This window comes from Cricetulus griseus, chromosome 3 (assembly GCF_003668045.3).
Source record: "Cricetulus griseus strain 17A/GY chromosome 3, alternate assembly CriGri-PICRH-1.0, whole genome shotgun sequence".
NCBI lineage: Eukaryota > Metazoa > Chordata > Mammalia > Rodentia > Cricetidae > Cricetulus > Cricetulus griseus.
The window spans coordinates 202,716,780-202,744,062 of record NC_048596.1 but is presented as its reverse complement, the minus strand read 5'-3'; the positions used below and the strand labels follow the sequence as shown (position 1 = coordinate 202,744,062).

General features: G+C 46.3%; 1 protein-coding gene across 1 annotated transcript in view; it reads right to left on the bottom strand.

Annotated features, from left to right (window-relative positions):
* Map3k21 (mitogen-activated protein kinase kinase kinase 21) overlaps window positions 1–26,178 on the bottom strand; it is a 39,925-nt gene extending 13,747 nt beyond the window's left edge. The window contains exons 1-4 of the mRNA XM_027404800.2: window positions 22,250–26,178; window positions 10,391–10,571; window positions 4,789–4,937; window positions 3,268–3,443 (exon numbers count right to left, since the gene is read on the bottom strand). Coding sequence (XP_027260601.1) covers window positions 3,268–3,443; window positions 4,789–4,937; window positions 10,391–10,571; window positions 22,250–23,006 — 1,263 coding nt within the window. The 5' untranslated portion in view covers window positions 23,007–26,178. The remainder of the gene's footprint in view (window positions 1–3,267; window positions 3,444–4,788; window positions 4,938–10,390; window positions 10,572–22,249) is intronic.
* Window positions 26,179–27,283: the final 1,105 nt, after the last annotated feature.

Sequence of the window (27,283 nt, the reverse complement as noted above, 5' to 3'; positions counted from 1 at the left end):
TCTGAGTACTCTGATCTTGATTTGTTTCTCTAAATAATTCACAGATACTCAGCTACAGAGGCAACTCGCCTTGACTCATAGGCCTCTCAGCTGCTTGCCCTACCATGTGCCAGCTGGCTCTGATGCACTGAGAGGTCGTATCTCCTCCCTGGCATGTGCCAGGTATAGATTGTTTTTATCGCTGGAAAAGAAAAAGAAATGCTGTGGGATTTTGAAAACTCTCTAATTTTTTTTAAAGATAGGGTCTTGTGTAACCCTGATCCTCCTGCCTCTGCTTCCTGAGTGCAGGGGTCACAGATGAGGATGAGCAGCCCAGCTGTGAAACAGTTCTGAGGTGAGTCCACACTGGAGATTGACTGCAGAGTATCTGAGGGCAGAAGGTGGTTTTGAACTCATGACAAGCTTCAGCCCTACTTCTGGAGTCCCTGGTTTTCAATGGTACTGGCGTTGATCCCACTGGCTGCTGTTGACTGCGGTCAGCAATCCCTCATGCATCTTTGCATACAAACTGAGTGAGTGAACACTTTTATTTCCATGTCCCTATCAAAAGTGTTCATCCCCTACAACTTCTTGAACAACAACAACAAAAAGACATTGTGAGGGGTTGGGAGAAAGGGGGGATGTAACTGACAGGAAAGCAGTCAAACTGCATCCTATTAAGTAGATTTTTAAAACTGGAAAGGTTGATCTGGGCCATGACTCGGTTGGTAAAATGCTTGCCACACAAGCACAAGGACCTGAGTTCAGTCCCTAGAAACCACATATAGAAGCCGGGCCTGTGAACACACACTTAATTACAAACAGGAGGATTCTGAGATTGCTAGCAGGTCAATCTGACTGAACTGAGGAGTCCCAGGTTCCAGTGAGAGACCTTGCCTCAGGAAAGCAAGGTGGAGAAGGTTTGAAGAAATAACTGAGGTTGACCTCTGACCTACAGACACACACACACACACACACACACACAATAATAATAATAATAATAATAATAATAATAATAATAATAATAATAAAGGCTGAGAAATGGGAGGAAGACCTCTGGAGTATCGGAACACATGTGAACACTCTGAAATCATGAGGTACAAAAGCCTTTCTTCTGTCTGTGTGGTTACTAGCAGGAGCATTTGCCTGAAGGCTCAGCAGGGACTTTCTGGTAATGGCAAAACCATTTTCCTGCAAGAAAGGTTAATGGTTAATGGACAAGCCCTCTTCAAGGGCCTGTGGTGCCAGGTGCACACAGGGGACCCACAGACAGACAGTGATAAGAAGCCCAAGCGTGAGGAGGATTCACCATCTACAGAGAACTGTGGACAAGAGCCAAGGGCTGAGCACGAGGCCTCCTCCCTCAGCCAGTGAGCAGGAAAGAAAGATAGGGCACGTACAAAGGCTTTCCACCCTCAGGAAGATGAGACTGGAAACAGAGCACAAAGAGACAGACTATTGCATATTCTCTAATCACAGATCACAAGGCCATAGGGGCTGCTGGGAGGAGCAATGAGTAAGAATCAAATAAAAAGACAAACCAGACACCAATGGAAAAAAATCCAAAAGAAAAATAAGAAAATGGGTGGCATTCCTGTAATCCCAGCACTTGGGAGGCTTAGCAGAAGGATTGTGGTGAATTCACAACCAGCCTAAACTACACAATGAGTATGAGTTCATGACCAGCCTAAACTGCACAGAGATTGTGAGCTCATGACCAGCCTAAACTGCACAGTGAGTGTGAGTTCCACAACCAGCCTAAACTACACAGGGAGTATCAGAGGAGCCTAGGATACTAAGCAAAACACTGCTTCAAAGACAAAAAGAGAGATGAAAACTGTAAGTGCTGGTGTCAGCTAAAGACAGAGAAGGCTGTGTCTGTTCTAGAAGCATCATTTTATTATTTTCTTCTATACCATGAGACTCACTCTGTTTCTGTGCTTGCATCCTGCAGGTTCAAAACTAGTTATTAGTTAGAGAAAAGGACTGTAAGAATTGTTATGCTTAATAATGTCACTCTCAAACATTGTGTGATTTGAGGGTGTTTTCCCTCAAAACCACCTGTTATTCCTTAAAATCAAGTTTAGTTGTGGGTTTAAATACCTCATTTCAGAATTCTTGAAAGTGAATTGGATACGTGTACTAAAAAAATCAAAATTTTCCAATCACTTTAAGCCAACGAAATGTGTAAATGTTTCCAGAACTCTACAGAAGACCTTGCCAAAAGGCACCCTCTGGAAGTGGCCTCCATGCCTTCTTCCTCCAGCTTGTTCCCCTAGGCCTGGCCAGGTGCAGTGGGAAGCTACAGGACTCTGGCTCACAAAGCCCCGATGTCTTTCTCCTACTTGCTTACATGCTACTTGCTGAGCAGGAGGCAGGAGCTGGGCACCATCCTCACAGTTCACACTCCCTTCTGTGACACTCCATGGGGAGTGAGACAGAGACCAAGGCCATGCGGCAGCACCCAGCTGAGCCCAGAGGCAGCCAGCCTGTCTGACCCAGAGCTCCAAGCACTCAGCTTAGTATAGACCCAGGCAATCCTGGTCATTCTGCCCAAACACCAGGAAGAAAGGCTGAACACCAACCAGACAAGCTATCTGAGAAGCAAAATGTCCCTGAACTCAGTCTGGTGACCAGTCCTTGGGATGCTCCCATGAATCCTACTTCTGAACCCTTCAGACAGTAGGCAGGGTGCTTTCTCCTCATCTGTCCCAGAGGCCTATGGAGGGAAAGTTCCTCCCTGGTTATAACTTCAAGTTTACAAGTAACTTGAAATGTTGGGCTTGCTGTGTTATGGATGCACACGCACAAATGCACATGTATAATGGAAGAATTTAAGCTATTAAACACCTGCATTTGTGAAACAACAACAAACCTGGAGTCACGAAAACGCTCAAATACTACAAAGATGCTTTTAAAAGAGTAAGCACCATCACCATGTCACAGAGCCATGCCTGAAATCTGCCTTCTGTATGACATTTGACAGTTTCTGTCACCACCCCCGAAGAGACCAGGCTTGATCAATTCACACCCCTCACCAGTCCATCTCACACCAGCTCCCATCTGGCAAGGTTCATTAACGTACACGTTTATTATGCTATTTCTTATCTCTTTTCCATTTTGAAATTTTCTAATAAAATTGTATGTTTCTAATACTCTATTTTAACCTGAAAAATAGCAAGCATCAATGAACACTGGCATCTGAAAAATAGCAGAATGCTAACAGTGGTCCCCGGCTGGCGTCCCCATGGCTTATAGGTGTACTGTGTGGTGAGTCAGCTCTCTCACCTTCTCCTTGGTTCGAAGCTCATTGAACATTTGCTGAATCTCCAGTTTCCAGTCTTCCTGCATGGAATGAAAGGACTCCTGGGGCATCTCAGTGGCCACCGCCCCTTCAATAGCAGTCAACTGTTGAAGAATTAAGGCAAACGAAGGGCGGATATGAGGGTCTTGTTCCCAGCATTCTGTGACAAATGAAAATCACATTACTTTCCCCTCTCAGTACAGCTAGGATGATCTCCAAGACCGCAGGGTTCCCAATTTGACACTTGTCACTCTAAACCAGAAGTCCCTGTCTGCAGTGTTGACTCCTGAATATCTTAAGGGCATACCAGTGACTGCCCAAGAGCTCTGTGTCCCCAGTCTCCAGCACCACGTCAGAGGTGAGCAGAGACACAGTGAGGCGAGCCTGCTTTTGCCTGTGTTAGTTGACACTTGGTTCACAGATGCATGTTTTCCATGCTGAGGCCTAGCTGCTGCAGCAAAAGTATACAGCTATAAAACACAAGCCCCAAGCCAATATCTGAAAGATGATATAATTACAGCAGAAGGCCTAAGAAATAACTTAATGCTGGACACTGTGGCACATGCCAGCAATTCCAACACTAGAGAGGTTGAGGCAGAATCTAGGTCCAGTCTGCATTACATGGTGAAGTTGCAGCCAGCCTGGGCTACAGAGTGAGTTTGAGGACAGCCTGAAATAAATAATAAATTTTCATACAGCATGGAATACAGAGTGAGTTCAAGGCCAGCTTGGTACATGTAGCAAAGCCCTATCAAAACAAAAATCAAAAATCAAAACTGATGAAGTAAATTGACAGCTAACAGAGAAAGGCAGCAAGCTTAAGGACAAGAGTGGAATCAGAAGGTCTAAGCACAACCACATTGCAGAGCCCTGGGAGGTACTTGTGATCACTATCTGGGACTTCAAATGGAGGCTTGGAGCCAGCTCAGGGTTGTGCTATCCGCTGGCAGACAGTGGGACAGTGACAGGGAAGGTGAGGCATCACTTATAAGGTTGGGTGGCTTTAAGTTGCACAGCTGAAAATGCCTATGACTCACCTCTGTAGCAGAGGTGAAGTTTCTTAGAATAGCACACTGAAAAGCAATTGGATATTTTGTTGTTGTTTTGTTGTTTTATTTTGTTTTGAGACAGGTCTTATATTAGCCCAGGCTGTCCTGGAAACTCAAAGCAATTCTCCTGCCTCAGATTCTTGAACACTGGGAACACCAACATGAACTGCCGTATCCAGATTAATATTTCCTTTGCTTTTAAAATTTTATACATTTGTCTATTTATTTATGTGTTTGGGCTCAGGTATGCCATTGCATATAGTTAGAAATCAGAGGACCACCCCTGGGAGTCTGATCTCTTCTATCATGTGGGAATTGAACCCAAACTGTCAGCCTTGGTGGCAAATGTCTTTATGTGTTGAGCCATCTCACTAAAACACACATATAGAAAATGTTATTGTTCCTATACACAACTTTCTTTGACCCTAGACCCTTGAGATCGGGGCTGAATAATACCTTTCATAAGCTTTGCAAATGGCTCAGGGCAGGTAGATGGAATAGGCAGTGTGAGCTTGTTGACGGCCACCCCGTATGCCACAGCCAGTCCGTCGATGCCACGGTAAGGGACCTCGCCTGTGAGCAGCTCCCAGAGCAGCACCCCATAGCTGGAAAACAAAGTTCCCATTAGTGACTTGGGCTCCAGAGCCTATCCCATGTCCAGCTTAACTCCCACTGGGATCAGCATTTCCAGCTGACCAAGGCCACTGCTCTCCCAGGGTGGGAGGTGGTTCTGCCCCAGAACAGCTGGAGCTTGATGTGCACACCTGCAATCCCAGCACTCAGGGGACTGAGGCCAGAGGATTATGAGCTCCAGGCTCCTCAGAAGGGATCTGGAGAGATGGCTCAGCACTTAAAAGAGTACTGGCTGCTCTTCCAGAGGACCTGAGTTCCAGCACCAACACAACAGCTCACAGCCATCTCAAACTCTGGTCCTAGAGGTCTGATGCCCCTTTCTGACCTCCACAGGCACTGCATGCATGTGGTTCCCAGATATACTCTCCGGCAAAACACCCATACACATAATATTTTTAATCCCCCAAAGTTATTATCACTCTAGATCAGTGGCTCTCAACCTTCCTAATGCTGAGACCCTTAATACAGTTCCTCATGTTGTGGTGACCCCCAACCATAAAATTTTTTCATTGCTACTTCATAACTGTAATTTTGCTACTATGATGAATCATATGTACACATCTCATATGCAGGGTATCTGATATGCGGTGGCAAAAGGGACAAGGACCCACAGGTTGATGATAACTGCTGCTCTAGATGATTCTTTAGGCTTTACACTAATGGATAAAGTCATAAAAGAAATACATTGTGGGGTGAGTTTTTGTTTTGAGGCCACCCTCAAACCCTGAGCTAAAGGGATCTCCCTCTACAGCCTGCTGAGAGACTGGCTATAGGTACACACCATTGTGCCTGCACAACTGGCATTCTTGCTAGTTTTCATTTTTAATTTATTTGTAATTTAGCATGTGTCCATATGAGCACCACAGCTTGTAAGTGGAAGTCAGAGGACAACTCACAGGAGTCAGCGATCACTTTCCACCACCTGAGTCTCAGGGATTGAACTCAGGGCGTCAGGCTTGGCTGCAAGGGCCTTGACCCACTGAGCCATCACTCTGGTCCCAGGAATCTGTTGCTATCACCAGACAGTCATTTCTCCTTCTCTCCTAATTGGCAACTTTTAATGAAAATTTGGATCATCTTTGCATAAGTGAAACCAAAGTACAGGTGGATTTCAGAGGCGTATCTGCTCTGGCTGCGTTTGGAGGCTCTGAAGCTTGTACTCTCACCACTTCTGGAATCTCATGTCAGATCACATGAGCACTGCGGGGCTCTAGCTTGTAACTATAGGACTTGTAACAGAGGGCAGACACATAGTAAGGGGTCTAGTCTTACGACATCATTGTGAATGTAAAATTGATTTATGGGGGAGTTAGTAGTTTCTAGGACCCCGACAGTTAATTTCTTAAAAGACCACTGAGTTCACTTCCACAACCTGTTTTCACGTGGGCAGAAAGTGGCTGTAATTAACTCTATGACAAGATCCTCATTGCTTTATAAAACACACATGCTCAGCCCTGCACTCAGAGGGTCTGACTCAGTAAGTCACTATAGAAAAGCTCTTAAGATTTCCCATTGTCCCCAGGACAGACACTACTGGATCTTCACCTCAACTCATAACAGTTATGAGTAGAGTATCTCCTTCCAAAGTCTTTTTTCATAAATTACATATTACTTTGATTACAAGATAGTAGGTTTCTCTATCTTTTTCATGCCATTTGCTTTCAGTTAATCCTTTTCCCAAACCATCTTCCCTTCCCTACCTGCTTAAACATTCCCACCCCCAGTTCCACCTCTACTGAACTATTGCCTAAGTTCTGCTATACCCTGCCCTGAAGTCACCCTCTCCCAACAGCTGCCTTCTAATGGCCTGACTTTCGAAATTAGATTAGAAGTTACATTTGACTGGCAGGGAGAACATACAGTTTTCATTTTTCTTGCCTGGGTTATCTCACTCAATATAAATTTGTTCAACTCCATCAATTTACCTGCAAGGCCAACCTGCCAAGCACATGTGCCTACTCACAGCAGTGGCATGACTATTATGGGGGTGAATAACCACTCTCTGGGTGATTTGACAAAAATATCCCCCAAAGACTTCATGTGTGGAAGTGAGGGAGTGACTTCTAGTGTACACACAGATTAAAGTGTTGATTGTGACTTAGGGAGTTTGACATAACCTGATTCAAAGAAAGATTCTCTTACTTATATATTAGCTTCCTCTCCACTATGACAAAACCTGAAAGAAACCCCCTACCAGAGCAAAGATTTCCCTTCACTCATAGTTTCAGAGTGTCCTATCTACCGTGGTGGGGAAGACATGGGGAAGCAATCGCAATTCACACCGTGGTGTGCACCGCCAAGCACACCTTGATACACCGAAGTGTCATCCCACCCCCTCCTTCCTGGTTGCCCGAGGGTGAGCAGCTTTGTCACCCATGATGCTCTGCTTCCCTACATGCCCAAGAAATAACAGAGCCAAAGGCTCATGGGAAGAAAGCTCTCAAAGTGTAAGCTTTCTGATATTAAAAAGACAAAAACTTCCCTTCTTAAGGGTTGATTATCTTAGGAATTTTGTCACAGCCACAGAAAGCTGACTAATACAGAAAACATGAGTGGTTGCTATGATGAAGCCTAACAATTGTGGTTCAAAAGCCTTTGGTAAAGTTTGTAAAAGGAGGTAGAGAAAGCCTAGCATTCTAGAAGCCGCTTCTTCTATTGAGCCTCAGGATGAAGATGCTGAAGGAAATGTGCCAGGAACAGCTGTGTTCATGAGGAATCTGGCAGAAGTCACCCTACAAACCACTTGAGTTACATTCCAGCAATGTCTACATTTTGCCCACATCCTGAGACCTTGAATGAGGCTGAAATTTGAAGGCAGGAGACAGAGTAATCTGACAGACAAAATTTCAACACAGCCTAACATTGGGGTTGTGGCATGGTTATCACTGGCTACTTTTAGCAGTTTGAATCAGGAATGAAAAACAGTGGAAACATTTTAAACACTGGAAGTTTAGTCAAAAAGGCCACATTTCCATGTGGCAGAAAAACCTAGTTGTTAAAGATTTTATGGTCATAAAGAAGTCAAGGACTTTGCACTGGAACAACTGGAGGGAAGTCTTGCTGTCCCTGAGAGGGCAAAATGTAGAGCTAACTGTGATGGAGACCTTCTGGAGTTAAGAGATACCAAGGGAAGCTACAGGCAACAAGCAGAGCCGGCTCAGGAGATAGACCACATGAGCAGCAGTTCACAGACCCAACAATCAGGGCTGCCCAAGCCACATTCTGCTGACGTGTGCTCCAGACTTCAGACACGGACATATGTGGATGGCTGCTGAGCTCAGTTTTGCTTTGGTCTAATCCCTCCCTGCTATTTTCTTCTCCTTTCTTTCCAGAGGAGAATGATTGGCCTGTCATTGTGTCTCAGAAGTGTATAACTCTCTTTTTCAAGGAGATCACAGCTACGAGTTTTGTTGTTGTCTTTGTTTTTGTTTTGAGGGCTGGAGTGATAGCTCCATTGGTAAAGTGTCTATTTCTCAAGCATGAGCACCTGTGTTCAGATCTCTAGCACCCAGAAAAAGAGAGTCAGGTGTGGTCTCACATATCTGTAATCCCAGCAGACAGGTGGATCCTAGAGGCCGGCTCACCAGCCAGTCTAGCCAATCAGTGAGTTCTAGGTTCGAGTCTTATCTCAAAAGATAAGATAAAGATAGTGGAAGACACTCAGTGCCAACTTCTCATCTCCACATGTGCATGCATGGGCACACACACTTAATAATACATACGCACATGCATGCACATACTTAATAGCACACACATGCATGAACACACACAGAAACACAAATTTAATAACATACATGCATTCACACATGCATACACAATCTTACACATATACACACATACACACATACTTAATGTGGTGGTTTGAAAGAAAATGGACCCCAAAGGGATTGGCACTATTAGGAGGTATGGCCTTATTGGAGGAAGTGTGTCACTGTGGGGGCAGGCTTTGAGGTCTCTTTTGCTCAAGCTTCCCTTAGTGTGACTGTCAGTCAACTTCCTGCTGCCTTCTAGTCAAGAGGCAGCCAGCACCAAATCTGCCTGCAAGCCACCATGCCCCCATGATAATGGACTGAACCTCTGAACTATAAGTTGCCACCTCAAATAAATGTTTTCTTTATAAGAGTTGCCATTATCATGGTGTCTCTTCACAACAATAGTAGCCCTAGCTAAGACAAGTTTAATAACACACATTTCCCACACCTGTACACACTTTATAACATATATACTTACACATACACTTAATAACACACAAGCACACACAATTACCAAAATATTTCAATAACACACACACACACACACACACACACACACACACACACACACACACACACACAAACACACACACAGAGAGATTTTTGCATTGAGTCTCAGAAGACTTTGAACTTAGACTATACAATCGCTGAGACTGGATAAATCCATTTGCATTATGAGATGAGCATGAGCCTTTATAGGCCAGGTGGAGGCTACAGGATGGATCGTAAATGTCCCTCTAAAGCTAACGTGTTGAAGCTTTGGCCCCAGCCTGAGGTTTCGGACCTGTTGGAAGTGGGACCTCATACAAGGGAGGTGAACCCCTGGGGGCATGCCCTAGGAAGGTACCATGGAACCTCAGCCTCTTCTCCTCTTTCTGATTCCTGGGTGATGTGAAGTAAGCAGCTTAAGTCTGCCAAAGCTTCCAGCCATGAACTGCCTCTCCTCAGACTAAAGTGATGAGTCCAATCATCCATGAACAGAGATGCCTGAAACCCTGACCCAAAACAAGCTTTCCTTGTTTAACCTAATTACCCCAGAGATCATATCATAGGGCAGGAAGTCAAGTAAGAGTCTCTTGTCATCACATCTATAGTTGGGATTTTCTCTGGGCCGCCAACCAGCTCCCAAATAAAGATATGGAGACTTATTAATTATGAATGCTCTACCATAGCTTATGCTTGTCCCACTAGCTCTTTTAATTTAATTTAACCTGTTTCTATTCATCTACATTTTGCCTCAGCACTTTTTACCTTTCTTTCATTCGGTATGTCTTACTTTCTTGCTTCCTCCATGTCTGTCTGGCTAACCCCTAGCATCTCCTTGGTATCTCTTTTTCTTTCTTTCCCAAGCCTAAATTCCTCATCCTACTTACACTCCCTGCCTGGAAGTCCTGTCTATACCTCTTCCCTCACTATTAGCTGTTCTGTTTTTTATTAGACTAATCAAGTGTAATATTTAGGCAAGGTAAAACAGCAACACATCTTTACACAATTAAACAAATGCAACACATCTTTACATAATTAAACAAATATTTTGCAACACACATCTGGAACCACACACTCACAAGCACTTTGCTATCCGTGGCAGTATCACAAAGCCCTGCAGCCTCCATGATCAAATAGAACAACAACCAGCAGTTGCGGATAGACAAAGCAAAGGTGTATATGCTCACCTCCAAATGTCACTGCCCTTGGAGAACAGGGAGGACCTGATGACCTCAGGAGCCATCCAGGCATAGGTCCCTGCTGCACTCATCCTGGTAGTCCTGTGCCACTCCCTTGCCAGCCCAAAGTCCGTGATCTTCAGTGTCTTGTTGCAAATGTCATCATGCTCTATCTTCTCCAGCAGCAAAACTGCAGGGAAAATGGTGGGAATGACCTCAGCACAGGGTTCCACTCCCAGCCCAATTCTTTTAAGTCATTTGTTCTGCTTTGCTTTATATATATAATATATATATATATATATATATATAATTATATAAAACTTTCCATTTAAAAACTATTAACCATAGACACTTGTATACAACATACCATGATTGTATTCACACCTTCCTTCCACTACCCTGTATCTTTGGTTCACCATACCAGGGACCAGGAGCTTTATGCATACAAGGAAGTGCTCCATCACTAAGCTACATCCCCAGCCCTTTCCAATGGCATCTAAAACACAATCTTGATTAGGCAGCCCAGGCCTGCATTGTGACTGCAGTACATATCCTACCCATGGTTCTCAGATGCATGTCAACAAGGAAAGCTACTTCCAGCTCCATTCTCTGCTCCTCTTCCTGTTCATGTCATGGTTCCCCCCACTCTGTCAGTGCCCTGAACATTATACACCCACTATGATCCAGCACCCCACGAGGGCCCTCCTTCTCCTGGAATGATATCCATGGGATCTGCTCCTGAAATGAGGCCATCCATGGGAGAAGTCCATGATGCCTGGGCAGCCAATGTTGAGAATTCCCACTCACCCTGTAATGGTGCCCACTTGGCCTGGCTTGACTCAGCCAGACAGATGCAAGCAGAGGGGGCTCCTTGTCAGTTCTGTATTTTTTGTTCTATTTCACCAGGAAGTCACAGTGCTGAGCCTGACAAGGAAACCCTGCCCCAACTTCTTAGCAAAAAGAATGATTTTAAAAGGGAAAAGTAGAATTTGAAAATGTATTTTTCGCTGGGCAGTGGTGACGCATGCCTTTAATCCCAGCACTTGGGAGGCAGAGGCAGGCAGATCTCTATGAGTTCAAGACTAGCCTGGTCTACAAGAGCTAGTTCCAGGACATCCTCCAAAGCCACAGAGAAACCCTGTCTCGAAAGAAAAACCAAAAAAATAAAAACTAAAGAAAAGAAAATGTATTTTTAATTGTAGTGTGAAGTGTGAACATAACATTGCCAAGTCTTTTAGGTTAAAAAAAAATAAAGCAAAATACCCTCTCATGGTAGCTACCAGAGTCAAGGAGAATGAATTTGCATTCTGCCACTTTGTTTAACCTACAGTAGTGTGCAGCCATGACCAGGTGAAGTTTTAAGAAAATCTTCCAGCACGGTGCAGCTTTGGCAGAAAGTAAATGATTCTTAGGGGCAAGAGCCTTTTACCAAGATATCTCAACTAGGATCAGTTATCAAAGACAACATGACAAGAAAAATAAATGTTTCACTCCAAGAAATTCCATCCCAATCAAGCAGAGTGTCTTTCCTGTTGGATGCATGGGAGATTGCCACTAATAGATGACATATTAACATAGCTCATTCTCAAACATCTTCTGCAAAACTCTCACAGACATCTGCACCCATGGAGATAATTTGTGAGATACCATGACTTCATGAAATTGGAAATTCAGAAGGCAAATCCATCAGAGGCAGAGGGCCCAGTTCAGCTCATGCTTGCTGATGCCTGCCCATCTTTTGTGCTGGGCTGTTAGTTGTTCCTTTACCTAATACTTTTCTATGCAACTACATACAAAATTTAACTCCAGAAACTGTTTCACCACTCCTCCCAGTCCCCACAGCAACACTGAACTCTATATGCCTCCACATATGCTGAGCTAGCCTCCATCAACAATGTATCACCCATTCTAAGAGTGAAAATACAGCCAGCCATCTCCCACTGAGGAGGGCTGTTTGCACACTTTTCAGCTCTTAAGATGCCAGTCAGTCAGGGAAGAATTAAAACTTTCAGTTTATAGCCTAAAAATGACACCCAAGATCCCAGGTTTTTATGCAGAGTGCCTGTTTGGAGGATGTCTGAAATCCTCCAGCCATGCCATGTTGTCCCAAGCAGGCAAGGCAACCAAAGGTGCCTGCTGACTGGACAGGTGCTTGAACAGTACCTCCTTGGAAGCTAAAAGCCTATTTTGTCCTTGTGAATTTTAAGAAAAATAATCCTATTAGAAAAAAGAGAGATGTAGCCCCTAATTCCTTCAGTGGGTACTCTTAACCACAGAAACAAACACCAATGATTAGCTCCTTCACCAGCTTCTGTTTCCACCCTTACACTGTCACTAACTTCATTTGCAAGGAATAATGATTCTTCTTCTACAAAGGCCCAGGGATGGGAACAGCTTGCCATTCTGTAAAACTGATTTCACGGACGGACTCTCTTCTATTCATTATCTCATTCTTGAAACAAGTGGATAGGAGGGTGTGGTCTGAATGAGAAATGACTCCAACACTTGGTCCTAAGCTAGCAGCACTATTTTGGAAGGTTGTAGAACTTCCAGGAGGTGGAGCCTAGTTGGAGGAAAGAAGTACGGGGTCGGGGGTGGGGAGCAGGCCTTGAGGCTTTAGAGCTTGGCCCCACTTCCAGGCACACACTGCTTTCCAAACAGAAGGTGACTAGCTGCCTCACACTGCTGCTGCGGTGCCTTCTCCATCATGGCCAAGTTGATCTGTCTCCTGGATTATGAGACAAAATAAACACTTCATCCCTTGAGGGTCTTGTCTGGATTTGATCACAAAGATGAGAAGTCAATAATGCAGAAGACACAGAAGTAGCCATGAATGAAAGTGGACCTCAAAATAGCCCTCGTCCCCAGATCCACACCACATGTGAAGGCCAGAGCACGAACCCCACAGCACAGGAGAGCAGCTAGGAGGAAAAACTAGGCTCTGGCCTGCAACAAGCCAGCTTCCTTCCTGGCAGGAGAGTGGCCCGTGCTAACAGTTGTCCTACCACAGTTTAGAAGCCAGCCTCTCTTTCCCTGGGTCCAAAGTTCCCCTAGCAACTGGCACTGCACACTCCAGATCAACACAAAACTAGTTAAAATAATACCACAGTACCAACTGTAGGCCAGGGCTCCATAAAAGGCCCATTGTGTGGGACTCTGTTTCCAACCGGCAAGGCAGAATTCCTGAAATTCCTTATCTTTCGGGCAATGTGACCGAAACCACAACTTGCCACCTCAACAGGTAAATTAGACCTGGGCATCCCTCCAGGTCTCGCCAGGTTTCAGGTGCACACAGATTGGACCTGCTTCCACTTCCGGTCCCTCAAAGTAGGGACAGCCATAGATAGGGTTGGACGTCTGTATAGAGTCGCATCAAGCTGGTGGGCTTCCTGGCCTCAGAAATGTTCAGCTGAGCTGGGGGCATTTGAGAACCTCATCTGAGACTGCAGCAAGGGCCCTCTACCCTGTCTGTGCGCTGCATTCTTCAGCACCGGGCCTTGCCCTTGGCCACATACCCAAGCACAAGACGGAGAGTCCTCCAGCCTCTCCGAAGTCACTTCTTGGCCTTTGTGAATTTGTTGGCATGAAGCATGTTTTTTAAGACAATTACAGCATACCCATTCTGTTTTCTCCAACATTTATGGGGTCACTGAATCCAGACTCTATTCTGAGACAGATGGGCCTCAATTAATCTTTAACTAGGAATGTATTATTTAAAAAAAAAAAAGTGGAGAAAAGGAACAAAGTAGAACACATTTACAAGCACCATAGATCTTGATCTAGGGTCACAAGGTCAGCTGATGGATGTCCATTTTGCACACAGTAGGAGGCACTGGTATGGAATGGAAGGAAGCTGTCTACATTTACTATACCACACTTGTATTTCTTCTGATTTCACCTCACACCTCACACCTCATCCCCTGAGCCACGGAAGAAGGTCCTGACTCTGACTTGGCTTTCATTTGCCATATTTTGACATGATCTTTCCAGCTCTTTCTTGTCTTCTCCACATGAACCCCATGTTCTAACAATTCTGGTATCCATGGTCATTGCAAACTTTAAAACAAAATAAAAACCACAGCGTCATCTCTGTGTCCCCACCTCCCAGCAACTGCTCACTTTGTGAAAACCTTCTGACAATAAGCCAGGCTGTCTGAATTCCTCCATGGACTTTTTTGGTGTCAGGAATCCTTTTAGGCTCTCTGAACTCACAAATTTTTCACTCCAACTGGATCCTGCTTCAGTACCAAAAAAAAATCTATAAAGAGCCCTTTTTCTAGTGCCTTCCCCCTAACTTAACTGGAAGGTTCTCTCTTTTCTTCTAAAGATTTATTTTTTGTCCACATGTACGTATGTGCACCATGTACCTCTCCAGTACCATCAGAGGCCCAAACAGGAAGTCAGATCCCCTGGAACTGGAGCCACCTTGTGGATGCTGGGATCATAGCAACTGGACCTGGCATTTTCATGTGTTTTGTTGTATCTTTGTTGGGTGAATGGGTAACCAATAACCAAGACTGTACACAAGGACTGGTTGGGAGGAGGAGAAATTACCATAAGTTCTCACCTTATATCACCTGCCAAGTGTAAAACCACTCACCTCTGCCCTGCTGAGAAAGAGTTACACCCCATTCATAAAGCAAGAGGCTGTAAAAATAATTACAGCCAAGCAGGTGTCCTCAGAGCTAAGTGCACTGCTCCCCGAAGCCTAGCCCTAGCCCCACCTCTGCTGGCCTTAGAGAACCCCTTCCCTGCCTTGATTCACCACCATGCTATTCCTGCTTGCATCCCCTCTTGCCAAAAGATCTCCAGACCTCTGGCTTTTCTGACTCCCCTCCCTTCCTCCTCATTCTGACTAAGGGATTTTTCACAACCAGGGCCCTCTTCATCTGCTCTCAAACTGTTGCCTGTGACATTCACAAGACATACACAAGACAACATGAGACCACACACAGCTTTGTTCAAACCATCCTGTGACAAGTCAAAGAGTTGTAGAACTCAAGGGTTTGGACAGGTGTTCTCTTCTCCTTTTCACCTGCCCTCATGCCAACTTCCTGCTAAGAACCTTGACATAATTTCCATAAGAACGTGATTCTTTCCAGACACTTCCTCAAGACTCCAGACTTTCCTTAAAGCCCACTCTTTGGAAGGACAATCCAAAGCATTGCTGCCCACCATAACAAATGCACATTCACTTTGCTTCCTTTGAGACAGGGTCTCATTTTGTAGTCTGGGCTGGCTTTCCTACCTGCGCTAGTATGCCCAGCTTTCTTGCTGTTGTTTGTTTTGGGAGAGAGTCTTACACTGTATATAGCTCAGGCTGACATGAAATTCATCATGTAGCTCAGGGTGGTTTCAAACTTCCAGCAATCCTCCTTCCTCATACTCCCAAATCCTAATATTCTAAGCATGAGTTCACCATACGTAACTATCATCTCCCTTGCCACCTAAGTACTCAGGCTAAGCATCATTCACCAGCCAACCCATTTAATATCTGTCTCATGCACTAGGAAGAGGAACTTGTTTTGACTTTGTCTACTACAGAGAACAAAGAGCCTGGAAGGAATCCTGAACACCTAATATACAGCTAATATTAATCCTGTGTATGAATGAGTAAATGAGTGAATGAATGAATGAATGTGTTTATTAGGTATAAGAAGACAGACTTCTGTAAAGAAAACCCAGATACAGTTAACTAAAATAGACACCCGCTACCGACATTGCTCACAAACTAAATGCATGAGATAAGCCTTTGCAACAATATTCCACTGTCATGGAAAACTGTTCACATTTATATCAGCTCAGTAAGTTAACAATGGAGACACCTATTATAGAAAGCAGACTGTGGGCTAGGGAAGACAGCTCCATCAGTAAAGTACCTGTAGATGAGAGATCCTCAAAAACCAAAACCAAGCAAGGTGGTGGTGGCACACACCTTTAAACCCAGCGCTGGGGCAGAAGCAAATGGATCTCTGTGAGTTTGAAGGCAGTGTGGTCTACAAAGCAAGCTCCAAGACAGACTCCAAAGTCACACAGAGAAACCCTGTCTTGAAAAACCAAAAAAAGAAAAAAAGGAAAAAAAAGAAAAAAAGAAAGAAAGAAAGAAAGAAAGAGAGAAGAAAAGAAAAATTTCAGCCAGTCAGTGAAGCACATGAATATTTTCCAAGTCTCTAGGGAATCAAAAAACCAAAGCAGACAGTGGTTTGTTCATAAATTATACACAATGTGTGTGAAGCTGATGTCTGGGAGTCACTCTCTTTTTACTGCTGCTATCCCAGCAATCTCTGACTGCACCATCACAGCACAGACAATGACATCTTGTTCCTCAGTTCTAGGCACACACACCCTTGTTTGGCACCAAGGCTCAGTGCCTGGCCACACTGGAAGCATTTCCTCCCACTAACTCCATCCCAGTCTTTCCATCCAGCCACACCTGTAACTACTACTGTTCCTTATAATGCTATTTGCCTCTGTGCTAATGTTTACCCAACTGCCTTTGAAGTGTTAAGAACCAGGGAACAGATTTTCCCCACAGGAGTTGAGTCAGTCTCCAAGAAAGGATTTCTGTACACAGTGTCACAAATCAGGTGTTCTGTAACTTGACCCTGGTCACACAGCCACCAGGAGATGGCACTGATATATTCAAATCCAGGATTGGAGCTGTGGCTTAGTTGGTGCAGTGCTTGGCTAGCATGTTGGAAGCCCTGGGTTCCATCCCACTCCTGCACTGCATAAAGGGGTGTGGTGGCACATGCTTATAATCCCAGCACCCAGGAAGTAGAGGCAAAAGGATCAGAAGTTCATAGTCATCCCTGTCTACCTACAGAGGTGAGGCCAGCATGTTATACATCTGACTCTGTCTCAGAAAACAAAATAAATGAATTCAGATCTGAGTGGCCTTAAGTTAATGGCCTGTTCCTTGAAGATTCTGGTAATGTTAAACATTCACATGCTAATGTGATCAAGCAAGGACTACACTGTGGATCTCAGGCATCACCCCTACATACCTGGAAGCCATTTTCATGGGACAGCACTGACAGCCTTCCCTCACCTCACGCCTACCTTGATCCCTTCTGCTCATTGGCTAGTCAATAAAAACATGAGTCAGGATATAGTCCAGTGGTAGGGCTCTTGCACAGCACACTTGCCTAGCCCTGTGTTCCACCTAGCAATGAAAATACATATATACAATAAATAAACAAATAAGCACACAAGTCAGATCACACCAGTTCTGGGCACAAAATGCTCCCAGGCTCCCAGGCTTCCAGGCTCCCAGGCTCTCAGGCTCCCAGCCAGAGGCATCAAAGTTCCATGAGCCCACAGGTTTGAGCATGTGCACCTGGCCTCGAGCTCTCCATCCCAGGATGCTTCACCAGCTTCCTGTGGCCCCTGCTCTGAGATGGTTCCCTCTCCTCCATCACCGCTCTCGCTCTCTCACCAGTTTGATTACCTGGCAGACATGCTAACACTAACCCCATGCTGACACCAACTCATCGGACTCTGATGGCAGAGACACTGTCACTGTCCCTTGCCTTGCCACAGTGTTCCTGTGACCCAGAAAGGGCCAAGGAGGTTTAGATGTATCCTGGAGCACAAGGTTTTTTGTTTGGTCTTTTTCTCCTCTCTGAATATATACATAAAACCTGCTGGCTCAGATCTAAGAGTCCAGCTACTCGGGAGGCTGGGATTTGAAAGTTCAAGGTTTGCCTGGGTACAGAATTCTTTCAAGGCCAGCCAGCACTATATGGCCAGACCATGTCTCAGAAAAAAAAAAAAAAAACAGAAGGAGGTCTAAGGATGCAGCTCAGGGAGTGACTGGGGAATTTCTGGGGAGACCCTGGGCTCTGTCCCTATGGAGCAGGGGCAGTTTCTGTGGTTCCTCAAAACTGTTTTGTTTCATTCTCCAGCAAGGCACAAGGACAGACAGCTCAGACAGCAATGCTTGCTCTGTGCTGTGCTGTGCTGTGCTCCTTAGGACTCTCGGGGCCCTGTGTTTCTTTACTAACATGAAGCTCAAAACCTGCAACTTAGGGTTTGCAGGGGGCATGGCTCGGTGGGGGAAGCATTTGCTGTGCAAACATAAGGACCAGAGTTTGATATACTAGAACCCGAATGAAAAAGCAAGGTGTGGAAGCACTTGCTTATAATCCAGTGCTGGGGAAGTGGAGCCAGCCAGACCTCTGGGGCTAGATGGTCAGGTCAGCAAGCCTAGCCAAACTGGCAAGACCTTATCTCAAAAAACAAGGCAACAGCATCCTGAGGAATGACACCTAAAGCTGACCTCTGGCCTCTACACACACACACACACACACACACACACACACACACACACACACACACACCTGCAGCTTTGGCTAAAGGTATACAATCACCAGGCATGGTGGCCTATGCCTTTAATCCCAGCACTCGGAAGGCAGAGGCAGGTGGTTCTCCATGAGTTTGAGGCCATCCTGGTCTACAGAGTAAGTTCCAAGACTGCCAATTCTAGAGAGAAACCTTGTCTCAAAAAAAAAAAAAAAAAGAAAAAGAAAAAAGAAGAAAAAAATGTAGAGTTTTCAAGAAATTCAAGCATTTGTTTAAGCAGCAACACAGCACCCCACCCAGACTGGTGTGTAAGTCCTCCCCTACCGTTCAGTCATATGGGTTGACTGCAGAGTGAAATAAAAGCCTAATATTTACTCAAAGCCCTGTTGACAGTCAGTAACTCACTACCACCATCAGCAAATAATGCAGCCAAACACAACCTGCTGAAGTCATGTTATACACTCCACAGTCAGAGTGAGAAGGCAAACCCTCCCACACCAGAGGGAATTCCAAAATACCTCATTTTTTCTCTAAACAGATAAAACAGACATCAAGGACGGAACCCTATGGGCCTCATTGCGATTTGAACATTGTAGGCCACATCCAAATATCTCTTTTTATTCTAATTAAGGAATAATTATGGTGACATCACAACAAAATCCTTGGCCAAGCTAGTGTCTAGCCAACTAATCCATTTAGAGTGCTTTTTAAAAAGGTTTCTTTTTTTTAGTGTTTTGAGACAAGGTCTCATATAGTCCAAGCTGGTTTCAAACCCAGCATATATCTTAGGATAACATTGAACTTCTGATCCTCCAGTCTCTACCTTCAGAGTGCAGGAATTACAAGGATTTGCCACCATGACCAGTTTCTGGGGTGCTGGAGATAGAGCCCCATGTTAAGAAAGCACTCTAGGAACTGAGAGTAATCTGCTGCTTACAATTGTGACATTTTAAAATAGAGGAAGTCTTGTCTGTCTTTAAAGAAATTAAAAATACCCTAGGATGCTTGTCTATTTGTTCTGAAGGCAAATAACTTTCCAAAGCTAAATTAGGATGGAACTGCCTCCCAAGTACAAAGTGTCTCCCAGACATGCAACGGTCTTATATTGACTCCTGTGAATTGAAACCACATAACTTCCTATTTTTAAAAAGACTTCCAAGTATTAGGAGTTCTTTACAAGTTCACCTTTTATGTGAAAGTGTGTAAGCAAGGATTCCCATGTCCTCCAGTGCTTTACACATACCTAACAGACATGCACTGTTTGTGAATATGTGGTGTGGCCCTCAAGATGCACTGAGCCAGTACTAGTGAGATAGCTCAGACAGTAAAGCGCTTGTTTGCAATCACATGGGCCTGGGAGTCCTAGAACCCATATGTAAGAAGCTGGGAATGCTGGTGCCTGCTTGTAATCCCAGCACAGGGAAAGTAACAGGTGGAATCTCAAGGTTCACTAGCAGTCAGCCTAGCCTAATATAAGTAAGTTTCTAGATCAGAGATCCTGTCTTTGTCAAAAAGCCAAAGGTACTGAAAGAACAAAAAAGTTCTGAGGTTGTTCTCTGGTCTCCACATGTGTGTGTGCTTGCAACTGCACACACAAACAAAGTGAAGAGTGGCACCCACCAAACCAGATTGGGTACAATGCAAAAAGCAGTATCTGCAGGCCTCAGACCTGTGGTGTAAGGACTGATGTATCTTGAGCATTAACTTGGGCAGAACTAACTTGCAGAATGCCATGCTCTGTGTTATCATGAAGCTCCTGCAGAGGAGGGGATGGTATGATGTACTGTCATTGTTCTGCAGAGGCCCTCCAGGGTCAGGCTTTCAGGACAAGTGGAGTCTTACCTTGTTCTGTGGCAGCAGGCTATATATATATATATATATATATATATATATATATATATATATATTGTTCTCAGTGATAACATTCTTTAGCAACTAAGAACAGATTGATAGTAGAAATTACCAAGCATGCAGTATACATATAAATAATTTCCTAAGGACGATGCTGTGGTGCAAGGACAGGACCTGAGTTCCATCTTCAGAACACACAGAAAAAGCCCAGTCTGGCAGCACACCCTTAGGATCTCAGCAGTGGGGAGGCCCAGATAGGAGAACCCATGGGGCTCAATGGGTCAGCCAACGTAGCCAAATGTGATGAATCCTGGTTATGTGAGAGACTCTGTCTCAATAAAACGCTGTAAGGCACCTAAGGAATGACACTTGAGGTTTACTTCAGGCCTTCACATGCAGGAGCACACACATGCACTCCCTCACACATGTGCACCAGGACATACATAAACATATCACACAAAAGAAAAATATTGCATGTTAGTATGACACAGTTCTTAAAGCAAATCACTCCAGGGACCTTCACATGGTCAGCTGAGACACGCAGTGACCACCGTCACTTCTTCATGACCTGCTTCCTTAAACTTGCCACTCATCACTGGGGCAGCTGAGACCTATATTAGACAGGCTGGGAGAATGGACTGGGGCCATCCAATGCTTGTGCACAGCTACAACATTCAATTTATTCATAATTTTCATAATGGAGAGAATATGTTTGTAACTTTCAAGTACATGTCTGTACTGAAGGATTTGATAGCAAAAGGAAATCCGTGCCAGCTTATAAAAGTGCCATTCATTCCCCTGGCTACTGTCTCTATGCAGAAGACACCAGTGTCCTTCCAGCTAGCTCCTGTCCTAGCAGGTTTCATGATGGGCATGCAACACTGACTGGTCAGCACCAGCTCTGGCTGAATCCTTTAGTCTTGCAAAAGATTGCATTTCACTGGGGGGGGGGGTGTCCTTCTTTAGGGAAAAAGCAACTTTAACCAGCAACCCTCTCTAGCTCGCTTACACAGCAGATCTTAATAGGATTTGTGTTTCGATGACATGTCAGCTCCCTGCTAACATCTGGGAAATCTGACTTATAGATAAAATAACTGAAACCAACGAGATATTTCAGGTTTCCAGTGCCGTACAGGATCCATGCACTTGCTCTCAACCCAAATGAGCACTTTTGATTTGCAGAAAAGATTCCTCCAAACAACAATAAGGTCATGTTTCATATACAGAGACATCTAGATGGTAAAGTTTTGGGAAAGCCCAAGGTCAAGAAGCCATGTTCATAGAGAGATGATTTGGGGGCACAGCACCCCGGCAGAGTGCCTGCTTGGAATGCATGAAGTCTTGCGCTTGCAGAGTGTACCAGGAAAAGGGAATTAGAAACTTGTAAAGTGGAAGGAAATGGGGAGGGGATTGATGAAGGCCAGCAGGCTTAAGGTAAGGGCTGGCAAACTACTATACAAACGAGTTGGGAGACCTACACAGACATATAAACACTCCCTGTGGCTTCCTGCATGTCTAGAGAGGAACAAAAATTTATCTACAAGCAAGCTTGTCCCTGTCTTTTAAAAAGGGTGTCCAAGGGTGATAATGTCGGGGTGAGCAGGAACCGACCTAAAGCAAGTTAATCAGTGCCCGTCTCCTGGCTCTCAGAGTCCTGGGCAGACACCCTTCTTTGATCCTGGCACCCCCTCCCTTGGGGCTAACCTCACTTACTGTTACTGGACTTGAGGTCGCGATGCAGAATAGGCACCACAGCCTCTTCGTGCAGGTAGAGCATACCGCGGGCTATCTGCACTGCCCAATTGACCAGCACGTGCGGGGGGATGCGGCGTGCGCGGCGCGGGCCTGGCGCTCGGGGATCCGGGGAGGCGGCTGCGAGCGCGCGGTTGAGTGCCCCGCCGCGCGCGAACTCCAGCACCAGGCAGAGGTGAGGCTGCTGCAGGCACACACCCCGCAGCTGGATGATGTTGGGGTGCCGCAGCATGGCGAAGAGCCGTGCCTCGCGCCGTACGCTTTCTGCCGCTGCCGCCGCGTCCTGCTCAGGGTCCCGGCGTGCCTCCTTCACCGCCACCTCCTGGCCCTGCCAAGTGGCGCGGTACACCTGGCCGAAGCCGCCGGCACCGATCAGCTCCTTGAGCTCCAGGCGCTCGAAGTCCACGTGCAACGGCGAGCAGGGACGCGGCGGGGGCGGCGCAGGTGGCGGCACCGGGCCACACGGCGCCACGTAGCTGGCGGGAAAGATGCCCAGGCGCCTCTGCACTTGGCCGGCCCACCAGCCCTCGTCGCCTGACACCGCGGCGTCCTGGGACAGCACCTCCACCAACTGACCGCGCCTCAGGCTCAGTTCGTCGTCGCTGCGTGCATCGTAGTCGTAAAGTGCAGCCCACATCCCGGATGAGGCGCACCCCGAGTCTCCACGGGCTGGGGACAGTGGTATGTCTGCCATGCCCTCAGCTCCAGGCAGTGCCATAGGGGCGATTGAGAGGTCGCTAGTGGACCAAGTGTCGTCGTCACCACCTCAGTTTCCACAGTCTCCAACAATGGGCTTCATCGGTCCAAGCCAACTGGGAATGGGTTGCAGGGATTGAACCGGACCACAGAGGTCACGCCTACTGCCTGAGGGCTCTGGCCTCGGCTCAGGCTCTTGTTTGGCTAGCTCTTTCCTTCCGCCGCTGGCTCAGACGCCAGGTGCTGAGCCTGCCGTGGACTCCCGCGCACTGCCTGTAGTCGCCTCCCCAAGCCCCGCCTCCTTGGTCACTTGATCCTCCAGATTCCCTCCGGCACCAGCCCTACCTCCGCCGAGTTTCTCTACCCCTGGAATCCACCCTCTAGGCCCATTAGTCCCGCCCTAGTGCCCGGCCCGCCCTTCGGGTTCTTTAGCCTCTGGAACTAGCCTAGGAGCCTGACCTGAACCCGCCTCCTGGACCTGATACGCCCCCTGTTTTTCCATTCCGCCAAGTGGACACTTCTGGCCCTGCAACTCTGCTCTCCAGGGACCGGACTGGGTCCTCCCTCCAAGCCTCCCGGGTTCCACCCCTGGTGCCCGCCCTTCCTTTCTAATTTCATTCTCCAAGTTCATTGGCGCCCTGGATCCACCCCTCCAGGTCATTTGCCCCGCCCTAGTGCTCCCCTTAGTAAGTTCATTGGTGCTCCTGGAGCCACACCTCAAGGTTCATTTACCTTTCCCTGGTGCCAGCCTTCTTGGCCCTTCCCTCCACTCTGAGTTCATTGGTAACCCTGAATCTTCACGCCGGGGTGACCCTCAACAGGTCCTTTAGGAGTGTGAACACGGCCGGTGAGCGCCTGTCTCCAGGACCTGCCCAACCCACTCCAAGTTCATTACTTAAAGTGGGCCCACCGGTCTTCTAGGTCACTCGGTCCCCTCAACCGCCCTGAAGGTCCCGCATTTGCTTTCTAGGTCCATTCTGACCCCGCCCCCAGACTGTCATTCTTTTCCCGTCAATTTGTGTCCTATTCTAAGCTCGCCCTCCAGAGTCCCGGCCGCCCCCCCACCCCCCTCCAGGCCTAGGAATACCGCGTTCACGTGGCCCGGAGGGCGGAGCAAGCCTGGGACCTCTTAGATTTCCGGAAGGTTAGAGATGTTGGTGCATGAGAATGGTTGGACTCCACTGTGAAGAGGAAGATGAAGAGAAGAGGACCCTTGCTCTCCTGATAGAAAGTGACAGATCATCCCAGCAACAGATGCTAGTCTCTGGGCCAGGAGTGCTTGGTCTCACCAGGCTGCAGGCATGGAAAGTCTCCAGATGCTCGAGTGAGGAGAGCCACGGTCTCATAATCCAGAAAGCTGCTATGTTCCTGTGCCTGCAGTTCTGCGAAGTCAGGGATCCACAGGACACGCGTAGCCCGGTGCACCTACCGGCTCTGATGTAGGCTACAGTTAAATTTCAAAACCTCGACTAGCGACTAGCGGGTGAGGTGCCTTTAACAAGTCAAAGGAGACACTGGCTGCCACGTTCTCCCGGTTGTCCTCACTCCTTCCTGGCTTGCCTTCTCCACCTCCTACCCTGAACGCTCCAGCCCTGGGGGCCTGGGCTATTCTTCCCTATATAATCCAGACATTTTGGTTACCCACACTTTTGTACCTTTGCCTGCTGGCTGCTGCACCTGGTTCCCTCTCTCTCCATTCCCTTCATTTCTCCGACATGGGCCAGCTCAGCTGGCCATGTGCATCTGGACTCTCCCATATGTCTCTGCCTCTGGCTGTGCTCTCTCACATATCTTAATAAACTTTCTCCTCGACCATACCTAATCATGTCCTTTCCTTTCTATCTCTTTTCATTCAGCTCCCTTGGTGGCCCCTGTGAGCTTCAGGCTGCCAGGGTGCTGCATGCAACTGATGAACCTTAAACCAAATAGAGAATACAGTCACAAAATCATGCCAGGAAATCAGCAGAATGTACTAAACCTGGGTGTCCTGACCAGTGACAAGGAAGGATGTGTCTTAATGCTAAAACATCTACGGCAGTTTGCTTTGTTTCTGTTGCCTCTTCGGTGTCTGAATTTACTCATCTGTAAAATGTTAATGGAAGTGGTTTGTGCTTTCCTCATAGGGTAGCTATGAAGAGCCTGGAGGGTGCTCACTGAATAGCAATTCTCAAAAGTGGTTGGCACCAATATTAACACTCCCTTTTGGAAGTAGGGTTTATCATGTAGCCCCCACTGGCCTTGTACACACTTTAGAACACAGGTTGGCCTGGGACTCACAGCAGTGCTCCAGCCTCAGTCTCCTGAATGCTGGGGTTAGGAGTGTGTGTGTGCCAGCAGCCAAGCTCAGCATTTCTTAATAGAGCAAGCAGATGTCTGCCAGGTCCCCCTTAACAAACATGTTTTCTAGCTTTTCTAATATTTTTATGTATATAGGTTTTAGTGTGTGTCTGTGAGCATGCACACGCGGAGACTGCAAGAAGGGATCTGATATCATCCCCTTTCTCTGTCCAATGCCTATGAGATAGAATCTCTCCCTGAACCTGGAGCTAGGTCAGCAGTCAGCAAGCCCCAGGGATGCTCTCATCTCCCTGTGATACACTCCTGTCACAGAGATGGCTATGCCAGGCTTTTTATCTGAGTCCTGGGAATCCAAACTCAAGTCTTCATGCTTTTGCAGCAAATGCAAAAAGCATCTCTTCAGCCCTAAGAGCCATCTCTTCAGCCCTAACTTTTCTGGGTTTCTAATATTTACACTGCAGTTGTCTTCTGCCTCTGACAAGGAATGTGGATTTTTCTCCTACAAGCAATGAAATCAAGACTCAAGTGATTAAGTTTAACCTGAACCACCCGAGAGAAAAGGATCGTGGAAACTGTATTGGCACAAAGATAAAACAAAATCACCAGGATAGGCGTCTGGTGGCAAAGGCTTCCACAAAAAGACTTGTGAGAAGTTACTTCACCCTCCTCCGAAGCCTGCTTCCACTGCAGTCTCTTGTCTGGTAGGAACTCCATGAGTCATTACAGCGAATAGTTTCTCTCACTCACTCTCCTCGGAGAGGAATCAGAGTCCTATAGAGGAAGAGGAGGAAGTGTTGCCTGTGAAGGGAGAGCTTAACCTCTAAAAACGAAACTTCTGTGGAGTTGGGAGAATGGTTCAGCTGTTAAGAATGCTGGCTGCTCTTCCAGAGAATGTGAGTTGGTTTCCAACCCTCACGTGGTGGCTCACAACTGCCTTTTAACTCCAGCTCTAAGGATCTGATGCCCTCTTATGGACTTTGTGGGTACTGCATGCACATATACTTAGGCACACAGGCATGAAATACTAAAAAAGAAAAATTAAAATCTGTTCCTATAGCATGGAAGGGGTGTTATGGGGGAAAGAACCCAAATAAACAAGAGATGACCTCGTCATGGAGGCACACACCTACAATCCCAGCACTTGGGAGGTGGGGGCAGGAGGAACATGAGTTCCAGGATAGTAGAGGTGACAATGAAATACCCTGTCTCATACAAACCAAGAGTGGAAGGAGTGAGGAAATGGAGACAGTGAAAATAGATTGTCCTTGACTTTGGGGTCTGAGAGGGTCAACACTTAAAGGCATGAGAAAATAACTCTAAAGATAAACATGGGTCTTGAGGGTCATAGGAGGTTGTAAAATAGTGAAAGGCCAGGTGTTAGTGACAAGCTGTGTCACATATATGTTGGCCTGACCTGGGTTCCTAGTCACAGGACAGTCAACACTGACATTCCAAGAGAGCTGACCACCCTCAAAACGAGAATTTCTAATGGGACAGAGGGAACGTGAGTGAGACCTTGTCTGGGATGGAAACAGAACACAAACAGGGCAGCCTGGAAACATGCTGTTGCCAGCCCTAATGCCACTCAGTGACAGGGACAGATGCTTGCCTGGAAAGAGCTGAGGAAGGAAATCAGAGCATAGGTGACCTTATGACTGAGACTGTATTTGATTCCAGGAGAGACTAAAAGCCAGAGAAGGCCAAGGAATAAGAAAAGTATTTCCTCAAGACCTAGGGGCAGGAGAGAGTTTTTAAAATCTGGAAAAAAAATGAGCCAGTAAGATGGCTCAGCATAATGGCCCATGTTTAATCCATGGATTCTAAATGGTGGCAGAGAAAACTGACCATGTTGGCCTCTGACCTCCACATATGCACATGGTGCGTGGGCTTACTTACATGTGTACACACGCATACCCCAAATGTAATCTAAAATTTTACTCTGAAAAAATTGCTAGGGATAGAAAGATGTTTACTTATGTGCAACACTCATTTTTCCTTTGA